The sequence below is a fragment of the Corapipo altera genome, unplaced genomic scaffold, assembly GCF_003945725.1.
Source record: "Corapipo altera isolate COAL_440 unplaced genomic scaffold, ASM394572v1 58, whole genome shotgun sequence".
NCBI classification, from domain to species: domain Eukaryota; kingdom Metazoa; phylum Chordata; class Aves; order Passeriformes; family Pipridae; genus Corapipo; species Corapipo altera.
The window spans coordinates 153,851-173,506 of NW_020884898.1; the positions used below are offsets into that span (position 1 = coordinate 153,851).

The following is a 19,656-nucleotide window of genomic DNA, read 5'->3' on the forward strand; positions in this document are numbered from 1 at the left end:
GCTGTCTACTTTTAACAGTGATTATTAAGTATTTTAAAAGGGTTGAACCTCTTCAAAAATAATGTTGAAATCTTAGCCTTTAGTGTCCCAGAGTTTCTAGACCCTTAAAAAATACTGTAATGTAGTAAAGGCCACAGGAGAAAATATCAAAGGAGTTAGATATGCAGACAAGACATTTCACTCACATTTGATGCTGCCTAACAAACTCTGCAAACTGACGATCTTTAGCGTAGAGCTCTATAATTCGAATTCTGTCCTGAATCTCCTAGAATACAAGACACAGAGTTGTAAGTACATAATAGAAACTAGAATACTACTGAAATAGCTGGTTTCTGGTTTTTGGAAAATAAAACTCCTATGCATTGCTGCTGCAAGGAGTAGAGCTTGAAACCGTGCACTCCAACACTCTGTGGGGTTTCTCTGTTTGTTGTTGGTTTGTTTTGGTTTGGTTTGGTTTGGTTTTTTGGTTTTTTTTATTTTATTTTTTTTATTTTTTTAAGTGAAGCACTTTATTTGAATTCAGTAATACTTTACTTTTAAATCAAAACCAGGGTTTGGATAGAATGTGTTATTTCAACAGGCTTTAACAAACCATTTATCTCTCACAGATACTTTGCCTACCAGTCCATTTACATGGTGGATTCACTCCTCTCACAATTTCTTAAGGATATGCGGTTAGTTCCAGGATGTAAATAAATCCCTTCTTTTTAGCTTTCTAGAGTAAATCTTGGATACTGTGTATTCAGGAAGAAAGGAGAAGGATGTGATCTACCTTGCAGGTTATAGAAAGACCTAAACTTTAAAAAACATCAAAAAGTACCCAAAACAAAAAACCCTGTGAAAAGACCTGGATGTACCAGTTTTTCACTGTGTAACTCCTCTTACATAAGATAGTTAGCATTAAAAGTTGAAGGTTGTGTTGAGTTCCACATTAAACCTTCCCAACTCCCATGAAGTCACTTAAAGAGTCAGCTCCTTTTTTATGTGAAATTCATTACAGGTCAGAACAAACCCATTCCTTTCTCTGCACCTAAAATCAAGCAGGGAAAAAAAACCTTTCTGTCTTCTCTTAAGTAGTTGCAGCAGTCATAGCTGCATTTTGTTTATCCAGAGCATAGACACTGGGGAAAGACTGGGCCCACCTCGGAGGTCAGAAGTGTGGAATAAGCTTACTGCTTACATGATCTTTCCCATGACACTATGAAAATAAGATCATTTACCTCCTTAGTAAGCTCACTGTTTTCATAAATGTGCCTGATCTCTTCACTGCTGTAGTCTGTGGATGTCTCTGCACTGGTGGAACTGTAGGACGTTAGCTGAGGATATCTCCGGTAATAATGGCTGTAGCCAGTCGTATCACTTTCATACATGGGGTTGTATTTAACTGCATTCTCAATGGACGAGAGGCTGTCACCCTGCCTGGGGGAGCAATAAACAAACTGTGAGCTTCTCTGCAGCCTGGAAGGGCAGCAGATAGACTCAGGAAGCCTGGCATTTGGAGGTGCCTGTACATCCTGTTGCTTGTCAACTGTGTGATATAAGACTTACGACAGAATTATCCTTATTGCAGCTGGTGTGTTCTAAAGTATTAGATGGTGTCACTTACCCCTGTGAGTCACCACTGTCACTCTTTGTATACTGGTCTCGAAGGGTCCTGGCCAAGAAGAAGATGACAGCAGATGCCACAAGAAGAAATCCTGCCACAGAAGCAATTGCAATACCCACAACCAGTGGCTCAGACACATATTCTTCACAGTGCTCCCCCCTGTACCACCAGTTCTCTCCCACACGACACCTGCCACAAAGAAACACAGGGAAATTAAGCACCACCAAAAGCTTTGATTAATGTATTTAACTTCCCGTTAGGGTGGGCCCTCAGTTAAGTCACCTCAATAAATACGTTTGTGTTGTTCAATCACCAATTTTCTTCATCATTATTATTATTATTGCAAACATTCTTTTTGGTATAGAATCATATAACAGTTTTGGTTGAAAGAGACCTTCAAAAGCCATCTAGTCCAAACCCCTGCAATAAGCAGGGACATCTTCAACTACGACAGGATGCTCAGAGCCCCATCCAATCCAAGGGTGGGGCATCTATCACCTCTCTTGACAACCTGTTCCAGTGCTTCCCTATGTACATTGTAAAAAAATTTCTTCCTTATATCTAGTCTAAGTCTACCCTCTTTTAGGCAACAGGCCCTGATAAAGAGTTTGCCCTCATCTTTCTTATAAGCTCCCTTTAAATATGGAAAGGCCATAGGAAGACCTCCTAGGAGACTTCTCCAGGAGGAACTACCCCAATTACTGAATTTAATGAAGGTAGGTAAAAGAGTAAAAGGGTAATGTATTTGTGATGGAAAAAGTCACTGTTTTTTGTAGTTTAGAGTATCCTGTGATTTGTTAAAACTGGAAGGTGTTTAGACTAAGTGAAAAGTCCTGCCTTGACTGAGCCTCACATGTGACATATCCAATACCGTACAACTGATATAGCAGTTGCCTTTATCATCTTGTAACGTAAATACAAACAAAGGTGTGTTAACTGAGCAAAATGTTATAGTGTAGGGAACTCCACAATGGTTTGTTAAATAGATACACAAAATAAATGACAGAAAGAAGCGTATGTTCAAGATTGTATCTTTGGAATGGTTGCCCAAAACAGTATTCAGTATTCCTGCCTTACTTTGGTTTTAAACATGAGAACTTTAATGTTAATACTGACTTTAAACACACCAGGAAATATAATATATTTGCATTATGTGTGTTAGGGAGTTTTTACTGTAAAAACTCAAGGAATTGTAAGGTGGTATGACACAGCAATGAACCTTATTAATAAGAAACATCAGTAAATTAAGTTTTCTAATGTAATTATCTGAAATAGTTTCTGAAAGTAGCAAGCAATACTTCAGGGTTTTTTCAGAAAGTTCTTAATAAATACAGGCTGGAATATGCTGGATTTCAGATACTTACCTGCTTCTAATTAACACTATTATACAGATATGATCAAAGTTATAATACATCTGTGATAGTATCCATTTTTATAGTTTTTAAAATTTTTTTCTTCTGTTAAATACTAGGACTCTGACTTGAAAGATGTTCTAGGTAAGCTTTAAAAAGAAAATCACATGAAATAAATAATAACTACTAGTAATAATATTCTTCTTTGCAATAATTCTCTTAACTTTTGTTTATAGGTATATTTTGCTTTTAAAAATAGACTGTTACTTTGCTTGAAAAGTAAAAAATTAAATGCAGTGTCAGCAGCAGCATCAATTTGTCTGTATCTTGTACTAAGTCTTTTCTATTACCTGCAAAATACAGCAGTCCTGTTCAGATGCATCTATATCTTTTTTTAAGCAAAAATTTGAACTGTAGGGCCTGTGCCTTGATCCTTTTATGAATCACAAATGATTTTTGCCAAATGTCCAGTATTTACTCCTATAACTTTTTCTTAAACAAAAGCATTATATTTAAAATATTTGTTCTCTATCAGTCTGCCTTTCAAGGATGAACTTTTGTGATGGAATTAACTCCTATATGCTATATGACATTATCTAACACTTTGCTACTTCACAGAACCTCTGGAGATAAATTCTGTCCCCAAAGATCAATGCAAATGATTTGAACAACTGTGTGTGCAACCATTTTTCCTACTTAGCTTATTTCCTGATGTTTCTATTCTATTAATCTGTTACTGTCTCATTTCTGATCTATACACAGGAAAACTAATGTTAATATTGGGACTTGCACACAGCAGCATAACATGAACGATAATATCTACTCACTTGTTATACATTATTGTACAGAATTTTAGACAAATCTTGTAGAATGCTACAACACAGGAGACAATAAAGGGTTTTCATACAGGAAGCACAACTTCAAACAGCAGGATGACTTACCTACAGATGGCCCCTTGCCCAGGGCTTATGTCACACTTCCCATCATTTAGGCAGAAGTTTGGTTGCAGATCACAAATGCTGTTGCATGGCAGCCCATCAATGCTCAGGTAGCCAGGGTTGCAGACACACTCAGCTTCTCCACTCCAGCGATTTACTAAGCACTCGGAGAATTCATTGCAGGCCTGGAACTTGCAGGGATCTGCTTGCTCACCTGACAATACATAGAGCAGAATATATTAATGATAGAGGAGAACCTTAACTGAGGCAAAGGGCTGCCTGTCTGCTGCCATTTTCTCTAATGGTCTCTTAGTTAATCCACAAAAATCCAGTGTGCATCTTTCCCAAGTAACAAAAGGTTCTGCTAAAGTGAACAAGCACTAGCAAGTATTCCTCTGTCTGCACAGTGCATGCCAGTGGCACGGAGAAGACCACCCAACAAAACAATCAAAAAATCAAGTATATAAAGTGATCTTTTTCTTACTGTTCTCTCTCTGCTGGAACTATATTTTGCAAATGAGTAAAACACAGCTGAACTCCAACATTTCTTGTTATAGAAAACCTAGGCAGCATATAGGGAAGGGCAGTGGGACTCCGGGCACTCACTATCTGCTGTGAGGGGATTTGCCTTTTTGTCTGCAAGGAACACAAGCTTATAGCGTTCAAGATATCTCACTTGTATCAAGCTTAAGAGGCTGGCATACACCTAAATGATCAATATCAGAAGATTTTTTCATGCTAGTTAGACCATCTTTTTAAGATAGTCTAAGTTTGATCTAAGCTGTGAAGAACAGCTACCATTTGCCAACAGGTCAGCACTCTTGTTTTTCTCTAACCTTAAAACAGGCAATATTTTTGAATTGTTTATATGGTAAACTACTGGCTAATTGGACAGAGAAAAAAAACTTTCTCCCTGTATCAGAGAAGTGAACCAAGAGGGCCTGTAACTATTTAGTGCAATCAAGGCCTTACCACAAGAATGAGGCAGCGGCTGTTACCTGTGCAGATGCTCACCTGGCAGCTAAACTGGCTACCACCTGTCGGAGTAACCACATGGAATAAGTTCATACCACACATGAAACTAAACAAAAGAGAGATGAGCACCACTGTTCTACCTGAGCAGGCTACTCCCTCACTCCCCAGGTAAAGTGCAGTGATTTTGTATAGAGCATTACATGAGTCAATTTGTCTCCATAATTCTATATGGATCCCATACAGCTTGCTCTGTCTGAGTCCCACTTTTATTTTCATCTCCTTAGTCCCATAACAGATTTTTATTTGTTTGTTTAAACTCTGTGAAAGATTGTGTTTCTGAAGTCCAGTCTGTGAAAATCAGTGGGCAGTCTCTGAGCTGCTGGGATCCTTAGTACTTAAAGCAGAAATTGTTCTAAATCTCTTGCTTTCAAACTGCATTTCCCTGCTGTCCTTACCTGATTCCACATCCAGGGAGTATTTATCAATGGCCAGGTTCATGGTGTGATATGCAGTGTTGCAGAAGTCTTCCAGGATCAAGTACACAGCATTGGTGACATTCCGAGGCACAGGTTTGGCAAATTTCATTCGGCTGTTCACCACAATGCTGCCATTTCTGAAGTTCAGGATTTCCAGATTCTGGAATCCCGTCAGATTTGACTGAAGGTAGGGCACCAGCTGCAACATAGGGGATGTGACAGAAAAGCTGAATCTTTGAATCTCTCTCTACTCAATTCTGTTGCACTGTTACTGCATCAGACAGCAGGAGTCTGAATGACTTTATCCAAATCCTGCAGCAAAGGCATTAACCTTTACCCAACTGAGTTCTGTGCTGGCAGCCTGCCAGGAGACCAAGTACTTCAGGCATCTCTTAAGAGTATACCAATTGTCAGACAGTTTCTAAAAACTTATGATTCAGAAATACAGTTCTCAGGACATAAATCGTGTTCTCCCTTGATCTAAGCACCAGCCATAACTGCTATTTCACAGGCTTTTTCCTTGAAGCATGTCCCACTTCCCCCTCTGTTCTTTGTTCCCTTATCTCCCACAAAAAAATATTCATTTCAGTTAGAAGAGGTGAATTTCCCAGTTAAGACTTGGCAGTTGTTGCTGTATAACTCTTGTGAGGCTTTGCTAGTCATCAGCCAGGGAAGGAACAGCTTAGCTCCCTGAGCCACCTCTTAGGATGGGTTGAATGTGTTGCAGAAAAGTTACCTCATCACTAAAAAGTGAACTAAAAAGTTCTGCTTTAGAGACAATATTGAGTAAATAAAAGACAAACATCCCACCACCTGTTTCCAGACAGAATTTTCCTGTGGGGGGACAATAATCATATCTGTAAACACAAGTTTTGAGTTGCTCTCTGCAAGAGAGATTATTAAATATCATTGCCAACAATTTGTGTCTATCTGGTCATGGACATTTAGTATAGAAGTCATTCTTACCAGTTCCAGGAAGCGCTGTTCCAACGCTTTGTATTCAGGGGAGTTTTTATTAAAGAGGTCCTCTGAAAACATCATGTTGGTAACCCGAAGACTGAAAAACACAACTAGAGCTCGGGATGGGACAGTACTGCTATAGTGAGTTTCATGTGTGGCCCAAGCCACACTGGCCATCTCTGTGGACTGGATACGAGTTGTTAGCTCCATGTGACTCTCAGTCATTCTCCTTCCCTCCTCAGTCTGCTCAGGAAAAAAGTGGACAGTGCTGACACGGTCCAGGTCTACTGAAATATCTAGGGTTCTTGTTGTTTCATCTCCCAGCTTTGTTGAGGCAGCCACAGACAATGATGTTGTGGATCCCACAGGAGGGAGATGGGATGGAAGCTCGATGGGGCTTGTTGTTACTCTCACTGTTTCATACTTCACAGCAGTGCTGAAGCTCACGGAAACGTGGTCTGTACCACCCTGCCCAGCCAAGTCCTCCAGGACAGCGGTCTGATCTATCACAGAAGGAACTGCAGTTGAAACTTGAGGGGCAGCTGGCGTTGCTAATTGCACTGTCTGATCTAAGGAGGTTTCTAGTGTTCTGTCAGTAGGCCAAACATCAGCTGGTCTCTTCACTGCTGATCCAGTAGTGTCTTGGCCTGCCAATGATGAATCTAGGGCTTGCTGCTCCTCTGTGGAAGCATCAGGCTTTACCGTGGAAGGACCTGCAGGCAGAATGGTTCCTGAAGAGCTTGTGTCCAAGTGTCCTATTGTAGCAGCTTCCATTACATCTGACTGCTTCACTGTGTATAGTTCTTCTACCATTGTCCTGTCTTCCTTTTGGTGTTCAATTTCTTCAGAAATTATGTTCTGATCTACACTAGACTCTTCAGGTTGCTCCATACTGACAGTCTCTGTAGATGTAAGTAGACGATCTTCCACAGACAGATCTGTGTACTGTGGTGAGACAGGCACCTCTCCAGTTGGCATGTCTACAGCGGACTGATCCACCGAAGGCTCCAAAACCAAGGATGGTTTAACAAAAGAAGAATCATACATGCCCAGTGTTTCTGCCTGTGTAGATGGTTCCAGAGATGATGGCTCTTCTGTCTGTAACAGAGGTACTGGCGGAGTTGTAGTCTCTGGAAAGACAAATATTTCAGACTCATCAAGGAAATCTTTTATATTGACTATACGTTCATTCTCATCTTTGGAAGGATCATAATCTAATTTATTCTCAGAGTTGAGAATATAGTCTAAGATCATGCCTTCAGGAATATCCTCAGTTTTGATTAACAAAGACTCATTGTCATCTTCAAGCCAGCTATCAGGACCAGGGTAAAAAACTGGTTCCAATGTTGCTTCTTCCCAAGGCCAGATACTTGATTCCATTTCTTTTCCTGAACCATCAAAAGCTGAACCAGACCCATCATCATATATAACTCTATCTCCAAGAAACATATCAGTTTCATCTTCCATAGGGGGTACTTCTAAGGGAAAAGGAATTTCTTCCACAGAGTCTGCACTGTCACTGCCCTCAGGACTACCTTGAGTTTCTTCTTCCTTCTCAGCAGATACTATTTCTTTAACATCAGTCTCTATGACTGATGAAGAGGCCACTGTTGGTGCAGGATGCAGAGGAACTGCATAATCATCTGTAGATGGAAATTCTTCAGGCACAAGGTGAGAGGGACTTGAAGGCAAAAGATCTTCAGATAGTCCAGTATCTTCAACTATTAAAAATAAAAATAAATTTCCAATTAGTTGTTGTTTATGATAAAAAGGGTCAAATTACATTAACTTTATTATCTGTAGATCTGTATTCCACATGTTTCCCATAATATATCCTGGCCTTTGTATGCCAAAGTCAGATGGACCCATGTTGACCTGTCCCACTTTCCATTCAGATATTATATGGGCCAAGTCAAGACATGCAAAATTAATTCTATGAAATTAAACAAGCATCATGTGTGTATCATTTCCAGAAGGGATAAACAGGCATTATTAGCTATTACAAACATTTTACCTTGGTGTATTGTTCTTAAGTATATGCATACAAGAAAGGTAAAAACTAGCAGAGAAAGAAAGCCAATTTTTAGATGTTTTGAAAAGTCATTTTGGTGAACTGTAATTTGGTGAGTATCAGGAAACACTGGCATCCAAATTTAAGCTCCAGTCAACGGCATTAACTTACCATCTAAAGAACTGGGGGGTGAAAACCATTCCAGAGAGTCCTCAGAATCATGCTCTAACACTGGTGCAGGGACCAAATGAGGAGTCTGACTCCCATCCTCTAAATTCAGCCCATCAGGCAAAGAAGTATCATCAGCCTCTGAGGAGAGTGGAGCTTCAGGTGCCAAACCGGCCTCTGAGTCCACGGTTTCTGGTCTTGGCTGGATTTCACTGTCACTGGACTGTTCACTGTCTGAAGTGGAGTCTGGTTTGGTGTAATCGAAGGGCAAGGCATTGCTGACTGTTGATTCATCTGCTGAGGGACGTTCAGCTAAAAAGGTGCTGTCCTGGAACATAAACCTACTATTAATATTTCCACTATTACAGGAGAAACATTGATTATCTGCATTGAGCTGAACACATAGAGGGTGTTAACAGCAGGCAGCAGCAGTCCTGTACTACTGCCTCTGTGAGAGAGCAATGCACAGCAGCAGGAAGGGCTAAACTGGAAGGATTGGCAAATATAGACCCTTTGCTAATTGTGTGCAATATACATGTAAAATGCATGTCCTTGTGGCATATGTCATGTCCAGTCATGTCCATTGAAAAGGGAAAGGAGCCATTCAGATTGTTTGGAGTACAGCATCACTTACAGGATCAACAGATTTGGTATCTACACCCAACCCCTTATCCTTTCTTGTACTAAAAAAATGAATCTGTCCATCTCTAATTAAACCAAAGATAAATTCTGCCTGACTTCCTAAAGCATGATGAGGTTTTAGCAGCTATTATTCAGGTACGCAGTCACTATATTAATTATAATATTGCAGTTACTATGATACATAAAACAGCACAGAAACAGAGCTTGAATGTATGCATGCCCAGTGATCATTTATTGGTATCTTTTAATTTTTGGGCATAAGAACCCAGGAGGGAAACAAAAATCATAATGTAAAGAAGAATGTTGAGAACCTGGAATAACTTTAGTCTCAAAGCCAAGATGCCTGTGCAGAAAAAAAAAAAAATCTATCAGCAGTAACTATGAACAACAAAGAGTATGCAGAACTAATTGTTTGGAATGTGAAAAAATAATTTGGTTTTACATCTCCAATTTCCACACTGTTTACTTACTACTTCACATCCCAATCATTATTTAGTTTACAGTTAAAATAGCTAGCACATTTCATCTTTGAATATTAATCTACTATCATGGTGTCTGATGAGGTAATTATGTCGGGGAAAGCCAACAAAGAGATAAGTTATTTGGTCAAGGCTACAAAAGCAAGCTGCCAACCTAAAATTCGGGAATTAGTGTTTCACACAGACACGTGCCCACATATCAATGTGATATGGACCAAAAAAACCCATGGGATACAAAACCTGCCAAGCACTTTCAAGAAGCAGCAATTTACTAAGAACTAACCAACTACTGATGGTGACGAGCAAATTTAAGTGGGCAGTGGACACAGGGTTCTGTAATACATATTACAGTTCAAAACCATTTTAACTATTTCTGTAGCTCACCATTCCTGTCAAATCTCTTTCTATTACTTGACCAGCAGGGATAACAGGAAGAATCCAGACACTTTGAAATTTTACTCCTGGTTGAAATGTGGGTGAATTAAATTTTCAGCTTCATTCAAACTGTACTTGAATGCTTTGGAAACAGGCCAGTTAAGGTATTTTTATTAAATTACTTGTTTACCTACATTGATCACATTTAAAAATGCCAGTTGTTATGCCACCACAGTCTCCTCACATTCTTTAATTTATATGGTAACAAGCAGTTGAAAAGTATATATACCACACAGACATGTGCTCCAGCAATTATATTTTTTGGCAAAACTGACCACTATAAATAAAGCTGTAAAAACAGTTACTATACAAAATTAGAAACAAATTACATGTATAAATTCCATAAAGAATGAATAAGGACTACCAGCAATAGCTTCTCAATATATTTTTTTTTATGTGAGCACTTAGTTGCCAGGGATTGCACTTCATCATTTATTCGAATGTGGATAGATGTTCCTATGGCAACTAACATTATTCAAAGATTCTTGTTACAGTGCAATATATTATATTAACAAGTTTAATATCATCTTGGCAAGTTCTGGTTTTTGCTAATGTCTTTTGAAAGGCTTACAAATATGACAGATGACTGCAAACACAGAACTCCCTCCCTGATTTTCCATTTTCTGCTGCCAGAAAGGCATTGTATTCAGCAAGCCAGAGCATTCTACCTGTTACAACTCACAGAAATAACAAGAAAATATGGATTTCAAATAATAGACTTGATTTTGCTTTACTTTTTAAGAGATCTGTAAAACTAAAAAAAAAAAAATTAGTGGTACCATCTGCTAGCAATTAGATGGTGAAGTCATGACAGTCCCACATTATGTCATAAGTATGTATGATAATACAAATCCAACTTATTCTCAAATCAGCTAAGAAGAATCATAGCAAAATTCTTTTCCATAGGTAGCAGTTCTACTTAAGTGTATCCATAAAGATTTGACATCTGTGGAAGTAATTGATCAATTGTTTACTGTTTAAGCATGTTTATGATTTTCTTAAATTTATATTAAGTTAATTCCCAAATTATCTGTGTATTGTAGATTGTACACACATGGTTTGGGGATATACTCAATAGCTTTTACGTAATTAGAGTTCTTGATTGAAGTCATAGATTACTTTATTCATAGCTCATAATTAGAAAAATATATCTTCCACAATTTTTTCTCATACATACTATTCCCTAAAATTGGATTAAAATTTATTATTGCAAAGCTACTGCTACTCTAAAATCTTCTTTCCTGCACATCTGCCAGATTATCCACAGATAGAATGTAAAGATGGAAGAATTCTTTGTCTTACTAAAATAAATATGTGCAATATTTTAAACTAGTTAGACAGTTCTAGTAAAGAGAAAGACCTTCCCTGAAAGTTAACTTAAATCCATACCACATTTAAGCCATTATGGTAAATCCATATGAATTTGTATTTTAGACACCAGTGATTAGTTTTTAAAACTCAGGAAAAGCTGGCATGAAATTAAGGATATTATACCTTTTTCCATTCTAATAACTGGGTTCTGTCAAGTGACTAAAAATTTTGCTTACATAAAGCTTTCAGAAGCTGACCTGAAATTAGATGTGTCTGTCACGGCATTGTCTCATAACAGGCTTAGTGAGAACCTACCATCCAGCACAGGGGGATGTGGATTTTATGGCACAATCTGAGCTCATTTCTTCGTGTAAGGCACATCTGTGTTATACAGCTGAGTGCAGAGCAGAAACCTACTGCCCAGACAATGCTCCACCATTCAGAAGTTCTCACTGTTGGCAGAACTAATTGGCTTGATCTCAGTGTGGCTGGCACCTAACTCAGTATCTCTGCCTAAAGTCCCTTTGCATTGTACAGACATGGTTAGGGATACTGAGCCTCCCGTCCAATAGGGAACTTCAATCTATGTTCTGGTTTGTTCCAGAGGTAATCAGAGGAGAAAATTACAATTTCACCACCTGTTATATTTCTGTTTCCTTTGCTGGCATTAGGGGGATAGACATAATTTTAAAACCAAGCTGAGAATTTTCTGTGAAGGCAATACAGTAACAAAAGGAGCATATGAAACTTAGTATTTTATCTCTTCCAGCAGCCAGCTTTAGGGTTTACATTTATTTGTTGCTTTCCAAAAAAACATAGGATAATGGAAGGAAGAATCATGCCTTTAGAGCAGTTTACAGTCTAAACAAGATGATCACAGAAAACTGGTGCAACAGATACCAGAATTGTTATATGAGAGATTTCACCAGTTTTTACTCTAATATAAGGTGTGCCTTCATTACTACTTATTCTGCATGTACAATGGGATAGAGAAGCTCTGGGTGTTGGCTACAATTCCACCTTGCTGAGTTAAATTGTTCAAATGTGTCCAAAGGCCTCTGCTCAGAACCATACTCACATCGAACTCCGGGCGCTCCAGCACAACTGGATGCTCAGTAATCCAGGATGAGTCTTCTGACGTGGGGTGTAGTATTTCTTTCACTGTGAAAACATAAATACTTGGGATCTAAAGGCTGCCATAGCAGTGTAAGGAGGTTATGTTGGAAGACTGACTGAAAAACCCTCTCTGATATCAGATTTGTGAGTAAAATCTTCTCAAAAAATTTGTCAGAGAGATTTTATTCCTGGAAATGCCCCCCAAATCACTGATAGGAAGTACAGAGGAAAGATAAGAACAAACGGGTGACAGTCCTCTTTCATCACCTCTAGCAGGATCACTGAATATTCAACAATAACCCAGGTATTTCCTTGTGCTGCTCAAGGCCAACACAGGGCTACTAAGCTGAAGGTCACCTTGGTACAAGGTGCATCATGTGAACCCTTTTTATTCCTATTAATTTTTGGAAGCGTTACTGGAATCGCACAGCACAAACCTTAGTGTAAAAATAAAAAAAAAGAGACTAAACTAATGGATTAAAAAAATGGGATGCTACTGCTAATGATTTGGCCTAGTTAAGATCAGAGCAAAACAAGCTGTAACATAGTTGGTTTTGTTCTCTCTGTTTAATTATTAAGAGGGCAATTGAATAATTTGCTCATCTGAGATTTAGTTTATAAAAATTCAGACGTGTGACACACCAGTGCATCATAATTAATACTCACCATTAGTAAGCTGGAGAGAGTTAGGGTCTAAAGACAAGGAAGTGTTTTCAAGCAAAGCATTTTTCTGGAGGATTTCAGCAATATAATCTCGGAAATCACTGATGGTGTACACAACTGTTGGATTATCCTCTATGCCCATAAAGGAGTTGTCCTCCACCTTGTTGGATTGAAGGTTAATCAGGTCCCAGGTGGCATTGGTGATGGCTTTTCCATCAAATGTAACAGCATAGTGAACTTCTACCCCACTTCAGTTGTTCAAAGAGAAAGAGTACACAGATGAGAAATGCCAGGTTTTCCAAAGTATAGCAAACACTAGGATATTTCTTCCCCAGAACCTGTTCAATACACTTTTTAATATAAAAATATATGGCTTTAAAGGATTCTAAATAAAAACTATTTAATTCTTTTCACAATTGTATCTGCTTGTGCTTTCCACCAATGCAAAGTTCTCAAGGAAAAGGCTACCAAAAACTGACACCTGGTCTGGTCCCAGCCCTGTACTTCTACTAATGAATGGCAGACAGACCACAAGCAGACCAAAAGGCTGGCTTTTTACCAGCATTATTAATGGACCCAACAGCATGCAGTGGTGAGAGTGATGATTTTAAGGTCATGCCAATGATGGGAATGGTTCTGAGGTATGAAAACAGACAGGAAAAACAGGCTGTATATAGCAGCAATCTACAGTAGCAAGTGAGAGCCCTGATCACTGTGACTGTGCAGTGTCAACCTGTTCGAAAGAATGTCTTTAATAGCAATAAAATGGTATTTAATACAGCTTATAATTGGAAATATTTATCTAGATTCATTTGATCATTTATTCTATAACTCGGTTTTGTATCTGCGTACAGCTTAGGTTTTTTTCATATTAATTCTCCTCCATTATCTTAATTCTTTTTCTGAATACATTTACATGTCCTTTTCCACATGACAGTGTAGGCGACAATCCAATTTACCATACATTGGGCATAAGCACAAGGGAGCTTTAGAAAATATAACGTATTTTGGCTGCATACAGAATACAGCAAAAAAAATTAAGTAACCTATAAAGTGTTAGAAAAATGTGCCCTGAATACAGGTTTTCCTCATTCCATGGAGCTGAATTGGATTGCTAAAATAATTTATCTGATCAGGGAAGTCTTAAATTCCCAGCACCAGATACAACAGAGGCATAATCTGCAAACACACTGACTAAAATGAGGAGCCTGCTGGAGTTTTCCTGGTGGCTCTATCATTGAAATAAGTCCAAAATAAGCTCCTCAAGGACACTGACTGTCAGAAGATGAAATAAAGGACAGCAGTAGTGAAAAGGCACAGCAAAGATGGAACAGAGCATGCTCCTCAAACATAACCTTTAGATTTAATAAAACTGTACTGTCAGTTGCCTTTAATAATTCCTAATAAATAACTACAACACCATCATCTGTCTGGAAAAGGCTAAACATCTGGTGGCTGGAACATAGTCTTTGTGAACAGTTGCATGCATCTTATCCTCCAAAAGTGCACAGTAGTAGGGGATGGCTTTAAGTCACTACAGTTTGTGAAGAGATTTGTGCTATCTAACCTTTCTCCTAAAATTAGAATGCTGTTTAAAATTCTCCATGGAAACTGGCTATTCCTTTGTTGAGATATACACAAAAGAAAATAATACACCTAGTAAGTTAATGCCACAGTTCATTTTCTGTCTTGTGAAATTCTTAAAATACTAAAGAAAATGTAGTATTCTTAACTTGCATATATCTGATGAAAAACAAGTCCAGACTGATCCCATGTTCTGCTAAAGAACGTTTACGAAAATTCTGGTAAAACGTACAGCACCTTTGCCCTTTAAGTACCTAAAGCAATTGCCTTTGCTGGAGAACTGTGGTTTTCTTGCCTACTTTAATTTCAGTAATAATAATCACCCCTCATATATTCAAGACTTTGCTGCAAGACCTTGAGTAATCATTAAGCAATTTTGTTTACTTCACAAAAGAGACTCTTATACACAAGTTAGCCCAGTAGTTGACTTGTGTTTAGGTAGACTTTCCCTGAGTATTTTTTATTATTATTATTATTATTAGGACTTAAATAAGCAAAATAGATTTATCTTTAATCAAAACAGATCAGTTACTTGCATTTTTTGGTAGAACCCGTCACATAATATTTATGCTGGATAACTATCTTGCTCTGGAGCCAAAACTACAAATCCCCAAAACAATGTCCTCCAGCTAAACATGTTTTTTCCATCTGTATTATGACAATATTTATAAAAAAGTTGTCTTTACCTGTCTTCCTCGGAAGGGCTGAATATAAAAACAAAACAGAACAGCAAAACCTGTTAAATTGGTGTCATAATTTCCTTTAAGTCTTACAGTTTTTACAAATTTGCTTTGGTATTCTACAGGGCACAATAATTTGAAAATGCACAAAGCAAAATACTACTAAGTTGCATAGTTATTCTGCTACATAAACTGTTCTTCTTTTACTGAACTGATATTTCCTATTGATCCCAAGGAATCAGCAAAGACATCTCAGCTTATTACATATAATGCAGTTCAAGATCAAGGAGATAGAGGTTCACTAATTCCACCTAAAGGTTTAGTCTACAACCTTGGGGTTTTGTCATGCGCAGCAGAGGAGAGAGTTCTTGTGCTCTGCCAGAAATACCAACCTTTTATTTGTCTCCCCAAATGAACCAAGAGCTTGCAAATGTATTAGACTGAAAATACCAAGACGGAAGGTTTTGCTACCTTTCAGGCTGAAAACTGGACACAGTCTAAGGTTCCAGCCACAAAACCTTTCTCACTATAGCTACTTTGTTACCTGCATGTAATCTAGCTACAGTTCCCTAGGCAATAAATTCTAAGAAACACAGCTTACAGTCTCAAAGAAAACACAATTTAGATTAACTCATGAACAATATCATTAGATTCTGAAAGTTATATCCAGTCCATTCAAGAAAAATCACAGTTTGTGATCCATGTACCCCAAAACTCAGATATCAGATGTTTGATGCATTAACTTAGCAAATTAACTTAAAATGTCATTCTGAAGCACATATTGAATTCAGGAAATTAGTCTTAAAAAAATTACTTACAGCAATAAAGAGAGTAAAAACATTGCATATCAAACTATTTGTCCACCTTTGTTTTGATCCAAGAGAGAAAGACCTTTACGTATTCTAAACACCAACGTTTAGAGTCATCCCAAATTAACATTAAGAAGTTGAAAAAGAAATTTAAATACACCACATTTTCCCAAAAAGGTTTGTGTTCTTCCTTGTTTAATACTAGGAGATATCAACAGTACAGAAGAAGTATTAGATGTTAGTGTATCTTTTAATTTTACGATAGAACCATTAAAAAACCCCCAAACCATGATATTTGCATTTGCATACAGCTCTGTATTTCCATTTCAACTGTTATATATAGAGGTACCAAATATGAAAGCACTTGTCCTTTGGTTAATACATCCTAGGAACTCCCACGCACATGCCCAACATTCTTCCAAGCATCATGTTAGCTCACTGCACCATCATACATGATCAGTTCCAACCACCACGTATGCATCAGTATCTTTTTACCTGTAATCCAGGATGTGGATGTTTTTGTATCCAGGTAGTACTTCAAATACACTTTTAATCTATTTTGAGGAAAAAACAAAAGATTAACACACCTTCACCCTACTCATGTGGTAAAAAAAAAAAATCAGGAAGTGTTTTCAACATTTTCCATAAATATACCTGAGCTGTTATATCTAACAGGAAAAAAATGGTTGAATATTCTCTTTCTTTATGGAAGAGTAGTTTTGGTGACATTGTTTCGTTATTAGAAAAGGAAAAGGGAAAATAAAAAGTATGAAGAACAACATCCATCATTCCCCAGCAACTGTACAGAAACATTCAAGGAGACTGCAGAGACCTGCACGGCCCATAGTGGACTACATTCTTTTTTGTTATTTAAGCAGCACAAATCCCTCTCTGCCCAAAGAGTTTCCATTACTTCCCAAACCCCTCTGGATTAAAAAGAAATCAGGAAAATGCTCTGGACCTTAGCAACTTAAGTGGAGCAGCGGCTGCCATAAGAAAGGGACCTCTCAGATTCCAAAGAGGCACAACATAGTGCAAAACACAGTTCATCTCCACTGCCCTAAACTCAGAAAGAGCTCAGGAGTGACCAGCAGTGCTGTTCAAAAAAGACAACTGGGGACAGCAAAACGGAAGCACATCCACACCTATTTCAATAGTCAACTGTGCTACAAATATAGAATATTAGATATAGAATATTGAAGGTTCATGCTAGTTTGGAGGTTTGTTTTAGCTCCCAAAAGATCCTTTCCAGTTGAGGATTATTTTTTACACTGCAAATTCTTATTCCGCTCCCTGATATCCCTATTTTTAAACTGTCTCTGGTGAGACTTAAACAATCAAAGTGCTGCCGACTTGGTTTTTTTCAAGAGCTTCTTTATTCATGCTCAGAGAAAACCAGGCAAGGGATCAAAGGAGTGGAACATCCATGTGCCAGGTGGACTCTGTCCCATCTGACATTTCTTATGCACACACACACACTATGGCATTGCTACTTGGCCACACAACTAGGAAAATTAAGATGTCTAGCCTATGCTAGCAACTTGTGACAGTTGTGGTGATGCTTTTTGGCTGCAGTGAAGAGTACATCTCTTTCCCATCTGGCTCAGGATCTGGCACAGGGTTAGCCCCAGTAAAAGGGATTCAACAGAGAACCCCAATTAGATGGGACAAAGAAGGAAGCAAAGCTAGAGAAAAGATAAGCCTCATGATGAGCTGCCATATGGCACTCTAAATACCTCTCCCAAGAAAAAAGAAAGACAAACTCCCTGACACAAGAAAATTATGGTAATAAAGTTACCACCATTATAGACAAAATTTTAAAAAATTGGAAATAATAGGGAGAGGAAAATTAGAACACAGCAGTATATTATCATACTTTAGGAATACATTTATATATTGGTGGGCCAGTAACTTTATTTGTAGCATTCAAATGAAAATAATTGAAACAATTTTTTTAATAACTCATACATACATGTGTATATTTATATGTATAATGCCCCTATGTATTTTTTCTTTAAAGTATGAGCCTAACAGTCTAAACCATAGTTCATTCCCGCTGACTCCAATGGGATTTGAGCATGTGTTTAAGAACTGGGTGAAGGGGTTTTAAAATGCAGTCCCATGAACTGCTCACTCTGGGCATAAATGAGGAGCAAGAGTTGTCTTGGCAGCCTAGATTTGAGAGAGGATCTCACTGCAATGCAAACAATCCATTCAAAGAAATGTTACTTCTGAGCACAAATAACAAATGAATTCTACTGTTTGTGAATTCTTCTGATCTCCCCATTTATCACCTACTCTGTATAGACAGTAATTGTTAAGGTATCCTCTATCCCATTTCAGTGCATGTCCAAATCAGCAGATGCTGATGGACCTGTCTACTTGAGAGTGCTGGCAGGTTGGTTTGCTCAGACCCTCAAATTATCTTTTTTTCACTGCCCAGAACAGCTAATTACAGAAGAATTCAAACTGGAAGACTTGATTAGAAAACACTGAAACAAACTCTAAGCAGGCTGGTCACTGGAGAGATGTTAAATGTCTTTTTGAAATTTAAGATTTTCAAGTCCTGCAAATTTAAGAACTAATGAAGTTGCACCAGTAGGTAAACAAGAGACTAACTACCTCTCTGTGAGTTTAAAAGCTCTACTGCAGTAACACTGACAGGGAGAGGTACTGAAAAACTCCAAAAGAATGGTAAGGTCTATGCCAGCCTTGGTAGGTCTTTAAAAGGACTAAAATAAGTGAAAATATTGGATTTGTTTCTTTTGCTAACATGAGGTAAAGTAAATTAAGGAGATCAGAAAATGGGGGAAAGAAAATGAGAGCACAATCCCTCAGAAAGATCCTGTTTAGACTGTGTCCCCATTCAGGCGTTCAGTATAATTTTCTGATCCTCCCAAAAGCATACTTTTACTTCTTTTGCCTGCAAAAATTATAGCAGGATATATCATTAAAATCACAAAAAGAAAACTAGGGTCTCCAGCAGCTGGCATGCTACACACAATGTATGGCACTTTTCTGCTTCAAAAGGCAGCATGTCAGACAGAACAGTGCATTCCCATAGCGGGTGGGTATTTTCCAGCCTGCCTCAGGCCAACAAAAGCCTTAAGCTGGTTCCGCACAGCCCATGAGAAAAAAGCAGCCCTGACACTGATGCTTTGTGGTGCTACTGCTTTGCAGAGCCAGCAAAAGGAAAAAGGAAGTTAGGGAAGGTAATCACCTGAGAAATGAATCGTTCAGACAGCAGTTGATGCTCCACAGTAGCTGGGTCCTTCAACTCCTCACTGTACTTTTCACCAGCAATCAAAATGTTGAACTCAATCATCTGCTCAGTTACAGGTCTCACTAGCTTCTCATCCTGCGTCTTTATCTCATTATTGATCTGGAAGGGAAGGAAGAAGGGAAAAAACAGGAGTTGATTTAATACTTTCTTTTTTGTTTGTTTTGCCCA

General features: G+C 38.2%; 1 protein-coding gene across 10 annotated transcripts in view; it reads right to left on the minus strand.

Annotated features, from left to right (window-relative positions):
• IMPG2 (interphotoreceptor matrix proteoglycan 2) overlaps positions 1-19,656 on the minus strand; it is a 61,409-nt gene that overhangs the window by 2,858 nt on the left and 38,895 nt on the right. For 8 of the 10 annotated variants that reach the window (XM_027648569.1, XM_027648570.1, XM_027648568.1 and 5 more), the window contains 12 exons: positions 19,426-19,587; positions 16,701-16,759; positions 15,403-15,420; positions 13,136-13,380; positions 12,432-12,514; positions 8,490-8,814; positions 6,314-8,028; positions 5,327-5,546; positions 3,900-4,110; positions 1,607-1,795; positions 1,221-1,419; positions 186-265 (listed from right to left, as the gene is read on the minus strand). In XM_027648569.1, coding sequence (XP_027504370.1) covers positions 186-265; positions 1,221-1,419; positions 1,607-1,795; positions 3,900-4,110; positions 5,327-5,546; positions 6,314-8,028; positions 8,490-8,814; positions 12,432-12,514; positions 13,136-13,380; positions 15,403-15,420; positions 16,701-16,759; positions 19,426-19,587 — 3,506 coding nt within the window. Of the gene's footprint in view, positions 1-185; positions 266-1,220; positions 1,420-1,606; positions 1,796-3,899; positions 4,111-4,910; positions 5,547-6,313; positions 8,029-8,489; positions 8,815-12,431; positions 12,515-13,135; positions 13,381-15,402; positions 15,421-16,700; positions 16,760-19,425; positions 19,588-19,656 lie in introns of those variants that run through there. The other 2 variants (XM_027648571.1, XR_003528526.1) reach the window with 2 other exon arrangements.